The sequence below is a fragment of the Colossoma macropomum genome, unplaced genomic scaffold (assembly GCF_904425465.1).
Source record: "Colossoma macropomum unplaced genomic scaffold, Colossoma_macropomum, whole genome shotgun sequence".
NCBI lineage: Eukaryota > Metazoa > Chordata > Actinopteri > Characiformes > Serrasalmidae > Colossoma > Colossoma macropomum.
In genome coordinates, this window is record NW_023494796.1 from 31,163,876 (window position 1) to 31,181,667 (window position 17,792).

At 38.8% G+C, this 17,792-nt stretch overlaps 1 protein-coding gene across 1 annotated transcript; it reads right to left on the minus strand.

The window, feature by feature from the left end:
- Nucleotides 1-4,133: 4,133 nt before the first annotated feature.
- On the minus strand, nucleotides 4,134-17,089 carry LOC118816753 (NACHT, LRR and PYD domains-containing protein 12-like). The gene is made up of 10 exons (XM_036583325.1): nucleotides 16,987-17,089; nucleotides 16,221-16,338; nucleotides 14,351-14,632; nucleotides 11,693-13,487; nucleotides 8,607-8,780; nucleotides 8,333-8,506; nucleotides 6,965-7,141; nucleotides 5,532-5,705; nucleotides 5,352-5,398; nucleotides 4,134-5,266 (listed from the first exon to the last, which is right to left on the minus strand). Exons 2-10 carry the CDS (start codon nucleotides 16,327-16,329, stop codon nucleotides 4,707-4,709), a joined length of 3,492 nt encoding a protein of 1,163 aa, XP_036439218.1. The 5' UTR covers nucleotides 16,330-16,338; nucleotides 16,987-17,089; the 3' UTR covers nucleotides 4,134-4,706.
- Nucleotides 17,090-17,792: the final 703 nt, after the last annotated feature.

A 17,792-nucleotide genomic window follows, 5' to 3' on the forward strand; every position in this document is an offset into this window, starting at 1 on the left:
AACAACTCTGTTACCTTAGAGTTGTCCATGTTGTTGTTTGTGTAGAGTTTCGGTTTTTCTATTGATATTATTTCTGTAAGGGCTCTGTAGTAAGTTTCTGCTTGCTTAATAGTTTCACAGATTGTACTATTTACAATTAAATATAGGGTTTAAATGATTTGCCACAACTTTTCCAAGACCTCTGATATAAAAGAAAGATTAGAGATAGGTCTATAATTTGGTAGCTTTCTTAATCAGAGGTCTAATTACTGCTAGTTACTGCTAGTAGACTTTTTGAAATATAGCTAAGGCTAAGAGAAGTTTACTATTGACAGAATAGGCTTGGTTATTTCTGGCAAAATTTCTTTGAGTAAACCTGCAGGAATTGGATCTAATATGCAAGTAGCAGATTTTGAAAAGGAAATAATTTTAACTAGCTCTGCTTGTTGAAGTAAGGTAAACGATTCCAGCCTCTCTGCAATAGTTACAATATTCTCAAGATCTGGATTGGCCTTGTAAGGCAGCAGGTTTGTAGGGTTTAACTGTGTGTTCTGAAAAATTCATAAAATCATTGCTGCTATAGACTAATAGCATCTGGGGTTCAGTAACTGTTTGGTTCTTGGTTAATTTAGAAATTGTGCTAAATAATAATCTAGGATTATCCTTATTGTTTTCTATGGGAGAGGAGAGATAGGTTGAGCGTGCTAAAGTAAGTGCCCTTCTGTAGTCGATAAGGCTCTCCCTCCAGGCGGACTGGAATACTACTAGTTTAGTCAGGCGCCATTTTCACTCTAGTTGTCTGACAGTCTGTTTTAAAGCTAGAGCAGTCAGTACTCCAGGCAGAAGAACAATCGTTGTTTTTCTATAATTTCATGTGGTAGTTTAATTTGTGTTAATTCAAATATGCATATCAGTTCATAATATGTGGAGGTATTTACAAAACTGTGAACTACCAAAATGGGTCCTACCCTTTTAGTGACATTCATATCTTCTCACATTAGAAAGCTATTCTTACTAGCCTGTATGATCACGCTTTGGCATAGTTGTCAGTGGACAGTCTCTTTATTTAATGTAATTAAACATACTAAAATGTTATGTAAAATATTAAACCTAATTGTACATTTCTGGATTGTTTTGCATTTTGCAGGGATCATGTCAAAGTACAGAAAAAAACTCTTTTATATAGACACATTTTAGGTGTAATGTATTTACACCTAAGAAGTAAGAGACTGAAACATACAATTGCTCAGTGCCAGGTACTCCTTAAATGTAGCTTCTAGATGAATGGCGTCATGTCTGTGTATCAAATTTGTGTGGCCCAGCATACATGGCTGTATAGCAGCAACTGGCAAAAACAATGTGAAAAGTAAACTTTGTGTGCTCTGCTATTGAATGCCACAAGTACGTGATATAAAACTCTACACTGTAAAAAAATTATGCAGTTCTTAAATTCAATAAAATAAGTAATTGGGTTAGCTCAAATTAAATTGAACTTGTAATATTAATTTAACAGAAGGATAATTTGTTTTACATCTGTTAATCCAATAGTATTAATTATTAAGTTCAGTGAAGTTAACCTGTTTACTTAATTTTTGTAAATACTAAAGCTGCGTAATTTCTTACAGTGCACATCGATTAATGCTGGATACCTGACTCATGATCCTTTTTTTAAGACTGCAGATTTCTATTTGTTAACATTACCCTCACCACACTGGGAAAGTGGAATAAAGGTTTTTACGCTTGTTGAAATATACAGTTACAGCGATTATAATTTTTTTTGGTGGTTGCTTAAGCTTGTTTTGTTGGACTGTTACACATTTAAACTTGCAATAAGGTCCAGTAGAAACCAAATCAGAATAGAAATTCCAGTGCAAACAGACTCCAATTTCCTTTTAATTTAAAAACAGATCGTATTAACATGAAACTAATGAAACTTGGTGTGGAATATTTGGCCTCTTTTCCATTGCAGGGCCAAACTGTTCTGAGCACGGAGGGTCACAGTTCTGGTGGACACGGACACGGTTTGATACAGATCACATAAAAAACCGGGCTCAGTGCTGTTTTTTTCGACATGGATAGCTAACTGCTACAGAACCGTTAGATGGGAAGACGTAACAATGTAGCTATTCGCTGATTGGTTCTATGTTTCTGTTTTGAGCTGCAGCATCCTGTGTAATTTCACACCAGAACAATCAAATAAGTTCACTTTGCTCACATGGACGCCAAATAAATGAAAGCGATTTCCAAATGTTAAACAGTGCTGCCAACCAGGAGAAAGTAGCTGGTTAGTGTTAGCATTGCTAGCCCGCTGCTAGCTCTGCTCACCACAGAACAAGTTTTATTCTGACTAACAAAAGCTTTTCTGACGCAAGTCTAGATGATAATAATACAACTCGGAGGAAGCAAAGTCAATGGCTGGTGTTAGAGGGACAGAAAGCCAAAATGAATACTGTTCTGTGGTGTGTGGAGCTGTACCTTCCTAGCTAACCTACTGCTAGCCAGCTCCTCTCTCCTAGCTAACTTAGCTAATGAGATCCAAGTAAGTGGATTAAAGATCACTGAAAACAAACTTTTGCAAAACCATGGTTTTGTGAACATACAAGCAATATAGCTATGAATACAGCGTAATAGCTGAATCTTTGATGAGCCAATTTTGAAGATTAAAATGCTTTAATGCATGTCTGCCTAAGGAAAGGGGTGCGGTGCTACATACAAAGGTGCTTTCACATTTCTAATAAGAATGGACACAGATTTCTCACTTTTCTGTTGGACAAAATTAGAGATGACCATGAATCTCTTAAGTGAAAGACATCAATACATTATGAATGTTGTAACTTGTACATGAAGTGAGCATTAAGTTTAACATATTTAGTGCTTTTCAAACCCGTGGATGCTTTACAAATCAGCAGCCCAGTTCCCAAGCTGGTAGGGCGAAACTCTTCTGAATGTGATGTATACTGTCCTGGCTCTGCGGTCTAGTCAAACTCAGCTGTCACAGTGTAAAGTCCCTGGCTCACAGCCTTATCAAACAAAGTTCCGTGGCTTGCCATCTCCCATACTTGCAGTCAAGCCAAGCTCAGTTCCACTGTGAAAATGAGTTTAAAAATGACGAAGGTTTTTTTTTCTTTTTTAAAAACTCTTTCTGTACTATGGTCTTAGACTTGACAAAGGTGGTTTTACTACAGCTCTTGTGGGACCTGTGCAAAAAAAACAGTGCACCATTATTAGGGCTGCTCAATTATAGCAAAAATCATAATCATGATTATTTTGGTTAGTATTAAGATTAGTATTAAGGTCAGACTCTGTCATCTTAGCTTAAGTTGAATTAAACATGCCGCAGCCTGGCTGTGAGTGAGTTTGGGATTTTAGGGAGGGGGAAGTGCACCACTGTAAAGAAAATAGCATCATTGCAAAGCATAACGCGACACAATAATCATTTTATCTCAATTTTGTGTTTTCATAATCGTTGGAAGCAAAAATCGTAATTAAATATAATATTTGATTTGCCACCCAGCCCTACCGCTTATTTGTATCTGTTTAGAAGGCATTATCTGTTAAATCTGAGTAGCAAGAGTTTTGTTTACTGACTGGCTTTGAAAAATTAAGTCAATTTTTTTGAATAAATAAATTATCGTTTGGTTGCTTTCACCCAACAAGAATGTTGTAGGCAGTCACTTGTTGTTCTTATCAGTCTTTCAGTCCTCATTGCTGGCAGGCTAATATTGTGTTTTCAGGTCGGGGACACCGGAGAGGTTTGTTTCAGTCTGTATACAGTTCCAGCAACTTTTCTTTTCAAATTTTGATGTATTCATATTTTTCTGTTACAAATAACAAAAACTGTTGTCTGGAAATCTGCTACATACATGAGTGCTTGTATTACCAGGCTGGGTAACGACATTAGAAAACATGACCATAAAATAATATTTATAAAAGAATTTATTTAGTAAAGAAAATGGTTCTGTATAGAACCGTGAACACTCAAAGAACCCTTTGCACAAATATTCAAAAATAGAAAAAAATGGCACTATCTACACAGCACACAGCACTATCTACAGGTCATTCACTAGATCTGTGTTATTAGGTTAAGTTTCCACACTTAAAACTTGTGTGTGTGTGTGTATACATTATATACATACACACATACACACAAAGTATAAGATAATCACTTTTATGTACATAATGAAACATTATATTTAACAGAAAATTACTTGAAAGCCTCCAACACTTTGAATAACAATTTATAAACAATCTCTATACCAATGAGCTGTGTCCTCCCAACAAAAGGTGTTCCCAGAAGTGTCATTGGCATTTTTGTCCTTCAAAGAAACTAACATGCACACAAGGAGCTACCTAAACTCACATAAGCTGACATTTTTTTTTTCTGTGAGTCCAAAATGGCTAAAATGGATATTTCTGAGAAGAATATAGAGAAGAATACATACAAGCTAATCCACTTGAATAAAGAATGAGAAATATCAGAAGAAAATAAGTATAATAATATTTTCCAAAACTGGCATTAAAAGCTACAGAGAAAATGTGACTCCACTTGGTATATCACCAAATGGTCACCCTTAGATAAACAGCACTTGAACTTTTCGTCTTTGAGAGGGAGGAGAAAATCAAGCTCCACCCTTTCTTGCTACATTTCAGGACCGTCCTTGTAATGTAATGTAAGTATAAGTACAATGAGAGAATGTGCATAAGTCATAACAACAGAGGACAACAATTTATGTCATGTTGCTCAGAGCCACAGAATTGAGCATTCCAACACCAAACGCTGCATAGAGGGGCTTAGTAAAAGTGGTGCAGAATGTGTAAATGTGTGTCAGTGTGGGTGTATCAGAGGAAACACCATAAAAGGACACAAGGCCTGCTGGCCAGTCCAGATACACGCCTACTTTTTTGAAGCGGGGGTATGTTATGGAAGGTATGGAAATTTCCAGAGAATTATGGAGGATGCTATACCTGTAACTAGAACAAATAAGATTCCAAGACACATCATTAAATCCAAGCAAACACAAAGAATTTGCTGCATCAAGAGCTTCACCTTTCCTTTTGATTTCTTCATATGTCACTGCTATTTCAGGTTCTCCTTCTGTCCACTCAGCCTCCCAGTAGAAGCGTCCAGTCAGACTCTCCTTAGAAAGCACCTGGTTACAGGTATCAAATCTGTCTGGATGTTCAGGATACTGCGTTGTTTTACCCACGTGTGTGAATTTCCTGTTCTCCTCGGACAGAAAGCACTGCACATGTATCGTGTTTGGGTCTAGGGTGAGCTTAGAGGCATCTGCAGGGCAGAAGAAGACCCATTATTCCACTGTTAGAGGTTAGCAAAAGAGAAACCAGAGATTGACGGAGCACGTAAAACTCACACTTTTTTATCCCTGGCCTGATGAATTTTTCATCATGTGGATCTAGCCTACAGAAAAAAGAATGTGACACTGAAACTGCAATAAATTTATTGTAATTATTTTGATAAAAAGGCAGCAACACGTAATACATTTATTTATTAATTATTCATTAGTAGCAATTCACTAAATTACACTACTAACTTCAGGATCTCCAGTTTGCAGTGTGGATCATCAAGTTTAGTGTTAAGTTCTCTCTCTCCTTTGTCTCCTGGGTAGTTGTAGCTCAGATCCAGCTCTGTCAGGTAGGAGGGGTTTAAACTCAGAGCTGAGGTCAGAAATAAACAGCCTTCCTCTGTGACTGAACACCCGGATAATCTGCATAAAGATAACACCATTCAATCAGACTTTCTCAGATTAAATATAGTCTTAGTTTGCATCATTAATATCAATATTTTGACATTATGCCTTCTTATAATCAGTGTTGATGTAATGGGGTATAAAGTAACATTACAGCAGTGACCTTTTTTCCTGGAACATGGCAGTATAACACATTACAGTTACAGACAAAATTTTGTTACTCAAGTTTCTCACATCTCTAAAAGAACAATGTTAAGTCAAAATTCATTTATGTAGCACTTTTACAACAGCAATTGTCAAAAAGCAGCTTCATAGAAAAATCGAAGTCCAAGCCCCAGTGAGTATCGCCGAAGGCAACAGTGGCATGAGAAACTCCCTAAGAGAACCAAATCTTAAGTGGGATTCAGACTTCAAATGGAACCCATCCTCCTCTGGTCCAAACCAGATAGCAAAACAATAACACACCAAGAGCAATATGAATAGAGAAAAAGATTTTAGAATAATATATAATACTGAATATAAAGGCAAGAAACCTGCTTGTCATTGGACAGAAATATTTACACTAACCAGTGATAACTGATGACTACTATTAGAGGCCTATCAGGGTAAGAATGAGAAACAGATCTAAAAAAAAAAAATCACTGTTACCAGTGACAGCCAGTGACCACTGTTAAAAGCATTTCATGGTGAAAATGGAAGTTACATCCATGAACATCAGTGACTACTGTGAGAAGCCTATCATGATATGTTAGGGGTGAATATGTGAAGAGTTTAGTGTATTGTGAGACTATTTATGATGAAATAGTTCTAGTTGAAGCCTGTGGATTCTACAACTAATATTCAATTACAACATAATTTTTTTCTATGTAGGTTATCTAAGCTTGTCCTTGTATGTCATTTACATGCACATGTGCTACCTGCAACAGCTGACTGCGTAGATTTGATTGTGAATGTAAGCAGTGCAGTGTGAGTTCAGGAAGTGCCATAAAACTAAGGTGGCTGTTTTTGGACCAGTGGCTAGTTTTTTGGTTTTGAAAAGCAATAGCAGTGCATAATTTTAATTATAATTTTATAATTTGCTGTTTCTTATTCATGGCATGGATATTGACAGGGCTTGTAAATCATGTTTACTGTGATTGGCTGTTTACAGTTGCTACTGTGCGCTTGATGAGAAACAAAAACAGTGAAATCTCCAGTCCTAAATGAACTTTTACAGCATTTGTTTGTATCTGTAGGAGTTCACAGGCTGTTAATTTAATTTTACGGTGGGCTACCACCTCAGAATCTTCAGTTTACAATGCTGTTTCTCCAGTCCAGCGGAAAGCAGCTTCACTCCTGAATCCTGCAGGTCATTGTTACTGAGATCAAGCTCCTTTAGAGATGACTCAGAACTAGTCTTCAGTATTAAGTAAATGGACTGGCAGCTCTCTTCTGTAAGGTTACACCAGTGCAACCTATAATACAAATAGAACACAATGTACAAAAATAAAATTAGACTGCAGTGGTCTGCAAAGTGTTAAACCCCTATATTTATTGGAAAATAGTACAAAAACAACATAGCACATGTTGGAAGTAGAAATTACTCTGGGAACCAATTGCTGTAGTTTTGAAAGTGAAATGTTTTCCTGTCCTTGCTCGTCGTGTTTTTTGTTGCATAAAATGTTTTCATTGGGTGACAGGTCTGGACAGCAGACCAGCCCAGAGGACATGGTGAGGACACTTTTCCACTTTGCCTTGATCCATCTTAAGTGAGCTCAGACAGTTCACAGACAGTGGTTTTCAGAAGTTTTCCTGAGCCCATGCAGTGATTTCCACTACAGATTTTTCATGCAGTTCTACGTAATGCAGTGCCGCCTGAGGGCTTGAAGATCACTACCAGCCAGTATTAGTTTTCGGCCTTCTCCCTTGCATACAGAGATTTCTCCGGATTCTCTGAATCTTTTAATGAGATTATGCATGGTAGATGATGAAATCCCCAAGTTTTTTGCTATTTTACGTAGAGATGCATCATTGTTCAATTGTTGCAATTTGCCCATGCCGTCTTTCACAGAGTGGTGAACCCCTTCCCTTTTTTTTTTTATACCCCTCGTTACTGACCTGTTGCCAATTTACCTGAATAGTTGTGTGATGTTCCACTAGGTGTTTTTTTTAACCATTACACAATTTTACCAATCTTTTGTTGCCTTTGTCACATTTTTTTTATTTTGTTACTGGCATCAAATTCAAAATGGGCATGTAGTTTCAAAAATAAGTTTCAGCATTTGATGTTGTTTTTGTACTTTACATTTATGGCATTTGGCAGGCGCTCTTATCCAGAGCGACTTAGAAGTTGATCAGTTTTTACACGGGTAGGCAAAGGTAGTGTTAGGAGTCTTATTGGTATAGTGTAGGGTGCTTGCCGAGGCCGAGGCCGAACCCCAGTCTGCAGCGTGGAGGTCAGCAGTATTACCCACTACACTACACCAACCCAGTATACAATCTTCAATTAAATTATTTGCACAATTTATCAATTTTGCACAGCGTCCCACTTTTTGGGAAGCAGAGTTGTAAAATGATTAATGGAGTCATACTAGGGCGCACTAGGGTGATGTTTATTTAAAATAATTTTAATAATAAAAATCATTTAAATAATAAAAGATAATAACACTTTCCTCAGAATTTCCAATCTGCAGCTCTTCAGGCCAAATAAAAGCTGTTTTAATCCAGAATCCTGAAGGTCATTATTGCTGAGATCCAGCTCTTTCAGTTGATGTAGTTTTGAGTTGATCGCAGAAGCTAGTTCTTTGCAGCTGACATCAGTATAATGACATCTGGCCAACCTGGAAACAGTAATTATATTAGACATTTTATGCTAATTTCAAATTAGTTTTAATAAAAATTGTGAAATTCTGTAAAAAGCTGTGTTATATTTGTACTGACTTTAGTTTCTCCAGTTTACAGTGCAAACTCTTCAGTCCTTCAGAAAGCAGCTTTGCTCCTTGCTCAATCCAACAATTATCACTCAGGTCCAGCTCTTTTAGTGGGGAGTTTTCAGTCTGCAGAGCTGCAGATATAGTTTCCCAGCAGGTTTCACTAAGCTCACAGCCAGCAAACCTGTAAAGACAGAAATCTAGCGCTATTAAAAATTAATAAACTTAATAGAAATTCATTAGTGAGTTGTAATGTAACATAATATTGTAGTGTCCACAACAGGCCGGGTGATAGATATCACTAAGATGCAGCTGTTTGGCACCAGAGGAGAAAGCACTATAGGTGCTTGTCGATCTGCTGCACAACATGATGACCTAGCGGCGTTGACCACGGCCCTCCAGGTATGCTTTGAGTGGGTGCCGGTGGCATGATCAGTCAGGCAGCTCCTCCTGGAGAAGCAGAGGCTAAAAGGTGAGCGGATAAGCATGCTGGCAGCAGACCTGAGCATAATGGTTTGACAGGCATACTTGGCATTCGAAAAGGCTATTCAGGAAGAGTTGGCACTGGAACACTTCCTGAACGTGCTGCTGCCAGAGGAGCTGAGACAGCATGTGTGGTCTGCCTTCATGCAGCTGCCGCCAAGGCAGAGAGGGCAGAACTCATCCTTGGCGTACAAATGCTGCAGTGAGCAACACAGTGCAATAGCAGAGCAACTAGTGTGCTGGCAGTGCAGGAAGAGGAGACACTGCACTGGTCAGTACTGCAAACCTGAGCTGGCAGAGACATGGAAGCCAGCCAGGAAAATTGACTGCCACTGCGGACGTTACGTTGAGTGCAGCGTAGATGGGAAAGGGCTACATGCCCCCATTGACTCAGTGCTATGTCCAAGAGTGCTTCCAAGCACCAAGAGTGGCACGTCTGCCAACTAGCAAGCGAGGATCATCTAACTCAAGTCTGTCAACAGTGGCTGAGTCAATGTCAGAGAGAGGAGCCGTCTCCCAGTTGTGGTGGGGTCCAGAGTCAACTGCATGTGTTTTGGCTGAAGCCTATGCAGTATGTGTGCAGACTTGGTTTGGACTTCCTTATGGCAGCCGGGGCTGTGCTCGACCTTGGGAAGGAGACACTTTGCTTGGAGACTGGACAAGTAAAGCTAGTTGTGGTGACTAGAGCAGAGACATAGCAGGGGCTCCCTGGCAGTGTGGCCTTCGTTCCCCTATTGGGGAAGTTGCTGGTTTGGGAGGAATAAGAGACCCTTATTAGTCCTACAATGGGGACATTTCACCTTCCCATTTAACCCGTCCGTGCAGTAAAACACTACATACATACTAGTGAACACACACACTAGGGGGCAGTGAGCACACTTGCCCGGAGAGGTGGGCAGCCCTACCTGCAGCCCCCACGTAGCAGTTGGGGGTTAGGTGCCTTACTCAAGGGCACTTCAGTCACGTACTGTTGGCTCAGGGAATCAAACCGACGACCTTCCTGTCACAGGGCTGGTTCCCTAACCTCCAGCCCATGACTGCCCAGGAATAGTGTCAGAGCAGGTTGGTGGATCACTTGGGGTGAGGTGCGCTGTCAGGTCAAGGGCACCATGGCTTTTCATAGGTAAAGCCTCCAATGCTGGATGAGCTGAACATGCAGTGCTAGCGCTGGCGGCGGAGAAAGTAGAAGGAGGCTGAGAGGAGTGCTACTGTTGCTGTCGTTGCCCTGTAGCACAGGACATGACACTGTAAGCTGTGACAAGTTCCACCGCACCCATAATGAGTACATGGAGCTTTCTTAGGCACACACATGGCTCCAGGCAGGACAGAAACCACATTGGGCAGGATAATGGGCTTAGCTAACATACTTTGTCTCGGTTGGGCCAGCCTCTGGATGCACAACGAGATGCTGTACCATGTGTGGGTGGAGCCAGGGAAGTGTGTGTAACAGTTGCTGGTGCCACATAGCCTGAGAAAGACGGTGCTGGGAATGTTGTATGAAGTGACTGGTGTGGGGTACCTAGACACGGTCAAGATGCAGAAGCAATTGCTGGCTAGGCTGCTGCTCAAATATGTACACTGCTTTTGCTGGCCCGGCTAGTTTAAAGAATTTGTTCAGACAATTTGTTGTGTGAGTCACCAGGACAGCCGATCTTTGAGTGTGGGGCTGTGTGGCATCCACCACAGGCCATGCTCTCATGGCGAGCTTTGGAGTTTTGGCTGTGTCCATGGAGGGTGGGTTTTGTGGGAGTTTGTCTACCCAAGCACTGGGGCAGCACTGAGCTGGGCATTTCTTACTGCGTGTTGAAGTGCCTGAAAATCTTTCACAATCTTTTGTTTTAAAAAAAAAAAAAAAGATTATTTGCTTGTATGCGCAATGTTTTTCACGTCTTCATTTTTTTGCACTGATACTAAAAAGTAATGTTTTGTATGTGTTGGAGAAATAAGGACTGGGATGCTCAGCCCATGTTTTAAGATAACTTGAAAGTTGAAAATTGTCACAAGTCCATAAAGTGATACTGGTTTTAGTAATTTGCATTTAAGTCAAAATGGACACATAATTGAACGTATAATGTATAAATAACTACAAATCAGGACGTAAAGTCTATTGAACTATGCATTTGTAGAAAAAGTCTTAAAAGCTAAATACTTAATAACTGGGACCCTTGTACAAAAGCTTCAACAGTACTGACAAGTATCTTTCTTATTTTTTGTAGTAGACTAATAAATTCATGTAAAAAAAACTGTGGTGGACAAGATACACATGGAGCCAGCCCCAGATGATCAGAGGTGGATAAATGGTGATGATTTAAACCCCATCTTTAGTTTCATTATTTTATTATATTATAGAGGCTACACTTCGGTGGGAGTGTGAGCAAAGGGCAAGAGGGCAAGTGACCCTTAATACAAGAGACAGCTGCAATCTAGACTACGTGAACTTAAGGGAAGTTTGTTTTGATAGTTTTTTTGCATTAATAAATCAAATTCACTCACTTCCTGTGTGCTCTGCTGTATTCTGTGTAACTGTCACACACATTTTTATACTAGCACTCACAGAACTCTACTGCATCTCCTCAGCTTCTCCAAACAAAAGTTAAATATAAAAAAACTCACACAGCTTTCCTGCAGCACCTCACAGCTGGTACCAGTCTTCTGCAGGCATCATTTGATTTGTTGTATTTCTTTGGATTGAACTCATCCAACACTTCCTCCGACATCAACAGCATGTAGGCCAGAGCTGAGCAGTTTGATAAGGAGAGTTCTTTATCTGGGAATGCCTGTACATTAAGATATTTCTTGATTTGATTATACAGGGATCTGTCTTTCAGTTCAAGCAGGCAGAAGAAGTGATTGATGGATATTTCAGGTGATAAATCAGGACCCTTATTCTGCATTTGTTTTATGTGTTGGATAGTTTTACTGATGCTCTTTTTGGTGTTCTCTGTGTGTCCCAGCAAGCCTTGTAGCAGTTTCTGATTAGATTCATGAGAGATGCCTAGGAGGAAACGTAGGAACAGATCTAAATGGCTGTTCTCGCTCTGCTTGGCTTTGTCAATTGCCTTCTTTAATAAGAGATCCAACGGAATGTTAACAGGAGAGCCGTCATCAATGAAAAATTGTAGTTTATCCATATCCTTTTGCAGGTAGCAGTAGAATACATGGAGAGCAGCAAGGAACTCTTGAACACTCAAATGAATAAAGCAGTAGACCTTCTCCTCATGAAGTATAGACTGCTGCTTGAAGATTTCCGCACACATTCCACTGTACTCAGTGAAGTCTTTACTGACATCAATGCCACATTCTTTCAGCTCATCTTCATAGAACATTATGTGCTTCTTTGTTAGTTGTATAAATGCTAGCTTGGCCAGTTGCTTGATTAATTCTGTGTTGTCTTTCATGAGCTTCCGCAAGTCTCGCTCAAATTTCTGTTCATACTTCTGGTTCTTTGTGTTTATTTGTATAAGCAGAAAATGAATGTACATTTCAGTCAGCGTGGTGGGAATGTCTTCTCCCTGGTTTTCCACCAGTATTGTCTGAAGCACAGTAGCAGTGATCCAACAGAAGACAGGGATGTGGCACATAATGTACAGGCTCCGAGAGGTCTTAATATGGGAGATGATTTTAGAAGCTTCAGTCTCATCTGGTATTCTCTTTTTGAAGTATTCCTCTTTCTGTTTATCAGTGAACCCTCGCACCTCTGTGAATAGGCTCACATACTCTGAAGGGACTTGATTGGCTGCTGCTGGTCGGGAGGTGATCCAGATTACGGAAGAAGGAAGTAAATCTCCTCGAATTAGATTTGTAATCAGTACATTCACAGTTGCTTTCATTTTGACTCTACTTACAATGCTACTATTAAAATCCAGCGGAAGTCGGCTTTCATCAAGCCCATCAAAGATGAATGCAAGCTTGCAGTTTTCATACGTTTTTGTTTCCTTCAGTTCTTCCAGTTCAGGATGGAACTCTAGGAGTAGCTCATGAAGACTGTACTCTCCAGGATTAATTAAATTAATCTCTCGGAATGGAAGAAAAAAAACGCAGTCTATATCCTGGTTTGCTTCTCCTTCTACCCAATCTAGAATGAATTTATGTACAGAGACTGTTTTCCCAATGCCAGCGATGCCTTTGGTCAGCACGACCTTGTTCTCTTCATTTTTCCATGGTAAATTGAAGATGTCATTACAGTTGATTGGAGTGTCCTGAGGTTTTTGAGTCCTAAAATCTTTGTCAATCTTCAGCATCTCACGTTCATTATTGACTTGTATAAGTTTCCCTTCTGTAATGAAGAGCTGTGTGTAAACCTTCTTCAGCTGTGTTTTATTGTCCTTCTTGCCTTCAAAAATGCACTCAGTTTTCTTCTTCATTTTGATTTTGTGACACTCAAAGAATTTCTGTAGAACGGAACCATCTGTTTGGCACAAAAGAAAGGAAGGTTTGAATAATCAAAAAATAACTGATTATATTGACTCACTTTGTGGAAAATCAAATGTAATTAAAACCAAATGCAGTGGAGATAGTTTGATCATTGGTAAGACAAATTTTTACCATTAACAAAAAAGGAAAAAATAAATTGGAGATGTAGGTGGTAATCAATTGACTTTTGTATGAAGAGTAGTTGTTGTTTTGATGCTGAGATGATTGTACATTTATTTCTCTGAAGAAATAGGAGTCATGACTAACCTTAAATAAATAAATAAAAGTGGACCCCTTATTTGTTTTAAAATCTGCCTAGGCCAACTTTTTAATAGTCCTCAAGACTCACTGCATCTAAACTGGTAACTGATGAGACTAAATGTGAGACAGTCAATAGGGCCTGATGTACTTCTTTAGTGTATCTTTATAGGCTACTTGCCTATGTTATTTTAATTGCCACTTCATTCAAAATATGAGAGTTACTTAACATTAACAAAAAAGTCCACTCCTGTCTATTTTATATAATTAGCTATTAAGGCCTACTGTATATACTTCACTTCAGACAGTGTCCACTTTTTTTCAGATAGTGTGTCCATTTTCAAAGATTGACCAGGGAAAGCACTACCCCTTGTCATAGTAATATTGATTTCAAATTTGGGCATTATTTTCAAATGCACTTGCAACATGACACAATAAATAACATTTTTACTTTTCATATTAATAATTCTAGTGTTATAGGGCTGCATTATTGGTGCAGACAAACATGGCGAATTTAAACAGTTGCCCTACATCATCCATGCCCCTGATTGAGACAGAAGCAGAGATTACTGTTGTTATGTCAAAAGTATAATAGCGTACCACTGCTGGCAGGACTGGGAGTGGTAGGGTTGACACTGATGTGTACTGGGCCTGAAAAAGTGTTGCTACTGAATACAGCAGCAGTTGCAGTGCCGCCATGCTCAACATTCACAGCAACAGAATGTCCAGCAGGAATAGTGGCAGGAGTCTGAACCGGAGCTGTCTGCACTGAACTGGGAACCACATTTAGATGATCTGGATGTTCTGTCAGCTTCCTCTTGATGTCCGACTGATTAAATTGGTTGTGTGTTGTGTTTGGGTCACATGTGAGCACTGAAGCATCTGGCGGAGAAAAATAAATGTATTATTCTGTTGGACAGTGGTGTTAAAACTATATTTACTCTCCAATTCAAGGAACTTTGTATGAAATGTTTTTTTTAATGACGTATGACTTACTAATTATTGTATGTAACTTAATAAGCAGGTGGAAGGGAAATTATTTTAAACTGCAGAGTGTATATAGACGTCTGACTTCCGGTGTGAGTACGCTGTGGTCTTGATGCATCACATTTTTTATATATTGTATTGTTTCTGAGTGAGTGCTTGGATTTTCCCTCGTTGGCCACCGGCTTAGATACTTTCCCTTGCTGGTAAGGTATGTGCTTGCTGATGACTGAGAGACATTCTGTCATGGCTAAGAAGTTTGCTTGCCGATGGCTGAGAGACGTTACCTCATGGCTGTATAATTTGCTCATTGTCAGTCAAGAGGCTTTTCCTCACAGCTTAGTAGAATGCTCGCCACTAGCTGAAAGACTTAGCCTCATGAGTAAGGAGTTACTTGCAACAGAATTCTTTTGGGTACTAGTCAGCGTACTACATAGCAGTGAAGGAAAATCTCTTGGTCAGTGGTAAACAGACACTTGCCACGAGTGAAACTCGCTTGGCTGGCACCGGACCAGTAACAGCACTTAGACTTAAGGCAGAATTTGGCAGTCTGACTTGTTGGACAGGTGGCATTCTGTGACACATTTAAAAGTCACTGAGCTCTTCAGTAAAACCCATTAAACTGCTGATTTTTTTTGTGTGTGAGGTATGCTGAAGTTTGTGCGCCTGGGTAGAAAACCTGGGTGTAATCTTTTTTGAGCTCAGTTTTAACCTGCATGTCAGTGCAGTCATGAAAGTAGCTTTATATCATTCAAGAAATACTGCTAAAGTTTGGCTTTTTTATCTCACAGTGATGCAGAGAAGCTTGTTAATGCATCTGTTACAAGCAAAACTGATTACTGCAATGTTTTTTAATACCAGGATTCTTAAGAAATCAACCTCGTCCAACCATCCTTAACAACCTGCACAAAATGCATCATATGAGTCTCGTTTTGAAATAAAGATTTTACAATTCTGTTTCTAGTTTTTAGTGCTCTAAATGATCTAGCGCCTGTGCACCTCACAGCATGTCCGTATGTTTGTTTCAACGTGATCTTAGATCTGCAGATACTGGCCTACTGCAGATACCTTCTGTAAAATACAGAAAACATAGGGAGGCATCTTTCAGTTATTATGCTTCTAAAAATTAGAACTTAATTCTACCTTCTAGTAAACAGTCAAGCTCAGTTTACATTTGAGAAACATTTGTAAGTTAAATCTTAACATACCATTTGATTAAAACTACTTATCATTATTATTATTATTATTATTCTTATACTCTATATTATTCTTATTATTATACTCACTAATTAAAGGGATGTTGACATATACATGAATGTACATTACACTTTCCAATCTCATCTACATCATCTTGCCCACTGAGAGGCTTTATAGTTAAGGAGTTTGCTCATGACTGACTGACAGACTTGCCCTGTAAAAGAAACAACAACAAAAAAAACAGAATTACTCATTCTTGCCACATCATCTGGATAAAATCCTGTTTCACCTGTATTGGAGTGAATGTTTATGGTCTGGGTTAGACCTCTCTTTCTCCAGACCAGTGTTGACAAAATGACCAGTACCAAAGCCAGCAGCAGCTCAAGAAAAGTCAGCATTTTTTGTTTCTGAAATACAAATAATAATAATAATAATAATAATAATGAGAAGAAGAAGAAGAAGAAGAAGAATGATAATAAATAAAAATTAGTTGTAATAATAAATAATAAACCTCAGTAATACAAGATGTAGGTGTGTTTATGTTTATATGCAGAATTCTTCGCTAGTGTCTTATTTACCATGTTACCACTTTTATCCCAATCCTATAATTGACAAGTCTCTCACTTTTCAAAGTGCCATGAATTCCAAGGCTACCTATTTACACCTACGTATTTAGGCAGTTATTCACAAGCATATTGTGCCTTTTCAAAAGTCAGAAACGAAGGGGAAAATGATGCTCAATTTCATGCTAATGTACACAAGCTCAAACACATAGGGAAGCTCTAGCCTTCTGATTTTCCATAATTCATTGCAGAGGAAGAGCAAGTAGACATATGTTCACATGCAGTAGTCATGTTTACAAATGGCAAAAGTTTGTCTTCAACAATTTGTTTTGATAATACATTAGGCAACTTTATAATGCTTTATCATAGCCCATGTCATTCCGTTGTGTTATTAGTAAAGAGTAACCTTGGTTCAGATGAAGGCAAAGGCGAACTATTAAATCAACTGCCCCTATATTACATGATCTACTAGAATCCTAAAGTTTGTGTTACCTTGGCCTTTGTCTTCAGTGTCTTTATTCTGTAAGCATCTTCAGTCTTCAATGGCCACACTAGTCCTTCTCATCATTTCTGTTCGAATATCTTAGCACTGAATAGTAACGCATTTACTTTAACCTAATAATAAGTCATGTCCATGTTTGAAGCTCAGACAGTGTGGCTGCAGCTTTATCAGTGAACTTCGCCAGAAAGAAAAGAACAAGTTTAGGCAGATTTCAAGGAATGTCTTGTGAAGCAAATCTGTTTTATGATCTTTATGTAAGCCTGGCACCAGAACAAGTTTGTTGGGCAGGCTATCATTTAAGGGGGAGGGGGCAAAAAAATAGATGTTCACAGCAAAATGGAGGAAAAAAACAACACCAGCAGAATTAGACTTAAACTGCTAAGCATTCTAAACTAAAGCACACTGCCATCATAAAAATCTTGTCTCTGACGACAGTCTTTAATGTAAGTAAAGTACACAGAACATTAAAGATGACAACACAGGAACTTCTTTATTACATTTTTGTATAACTTTTTTTTTGACATTTTTGCGTTGTTTTTTTACTCAGTTTTTGCTCACTAAATACATGCGCAGCTCTGTCATGCTGTTGAGTCTTGTTTTACAGGTATATTTAACTGTATCTACAGCTTCACATCAGTAACAAATGCTGTATGCTGCTAAATAATTGAAAGAATGACTGGGCAGATAGCAATGATTGCTTAGCATTGGTTGTAATTTATATGCAGTTCACTAGATTTGGATGTAAATACCCTCGAAGCTGAAAGCTCGTATTCATTATTGAACCTCAACTTAAGTA